Source organism: Monoraphidium neglectum, assembly GCF_000611645.1.
Source record: "Monoraphidium neglectum strain SAG 48.87 unplaced genomic scaffold scaffold02388, whole genome shotgun sequence".
NCBI classification, from domain to species: Eukaryota; Viridiplantae; Chlorophyta; class Chlorophyceae; order Sphaeropleales; family Selenastraceae; genus Monoraphidium; species Monoraphidium neglectum.
Genome location: NW_014011240.1, coordinates 8,748 through 9,499, shown reverse-complemented (window position 1 = coordinate 9,499; position 752 = coordinate 8,748). Strand labels below are relative to the sequence as shown.

At 72.5% G+C, this 752-nt stretch overlaps 1 protein-coding gene across 1 annotated transcript in view; it reads left to right on the top strand.

Annotated features, from left to right (window-relative positions):
• Window positions 1–59: 59 nt before the first annotated feature.
• MNEG_10609 (50S ribosomal protein L17) overlaps window positions 60–752 on the top strand; it is a gene marked incomplete at both ends in the record, with an annotated part of 5,035 nt that continues 4,342 nt past the window's right edge. The window contains one exon of the mRNA XM_014040920.1: window positions 60–299. Coding sequence (XP_013896374.1) covers window positions 60–299 — 240 coding nt within the window. The remainder of the gene's footprint in view (window positions 300–752) is intronic.

The following is a 752-nucleotide window of genomic DNA, read 5'->3' as shown; positions in this document are numbered from 1 at the left end:
ACCCAATCGGTCAACCCCCTAATATTACCACCCCTGCCTGGGCCCAGGAGAAGGCCTGGATGAAGCGGGAGCGCCTGGACCTGCTGCGATTCGTCATGACGTGGGGCGCGCCCCCCCGCGTCGGCGGCGACGACGACGAGGGGGACGGGGAAGACGGGGCCGACGAGGGGGCGGGCGGGGAGGACGGGGATGTGGGGCGCAGGGCGGGCTGCCGGCCAGAGGACTGGGCGCAGTGGCGGGGGAAGCTTCCGTCGGGGCTGGCGGCGAAGCCTGTGGCGCAGGTGGCGCGCGCGTACCAGGTGGGGGTCGACTGGCTGGCCGGCCGGGGCTGTGTGGCCTGCAATGGCTCTTGATCCTTCGGGTTGGCTTGGGCGCTGTGCCCCGCATGTGCACGCATGTCCGCACGTACATTCAAATACGTGGGCAAGCAGGGAGCAGGCAGGCAGGTAGGCAGGCAGACGCACAGGCAGGCAGGCAGGCAGGCATCCAACTCCTGTGTCAAATGGTTCCAACCTGCGCCGCCCCAGGACTTACTGGAAGAGGTCGCCGAGCATGTCGCCGCCGGCGACACCGGGAAGCGCCGCACCACCAAGCACCCGGAGGGCTGCGGCTGCATCGTCTGCGCGTCGCGCCGCCGCGCGCTCGACGCGAAGCGGAAGGAGGCTGAAGAGGCGCTCGCGCGCTGCGAGGCGGCGGCGGCCGAGGCGCAGGCCGCGGCGGCGGGCGGCGACCGGGAGGCGGCGGCGGCGGCC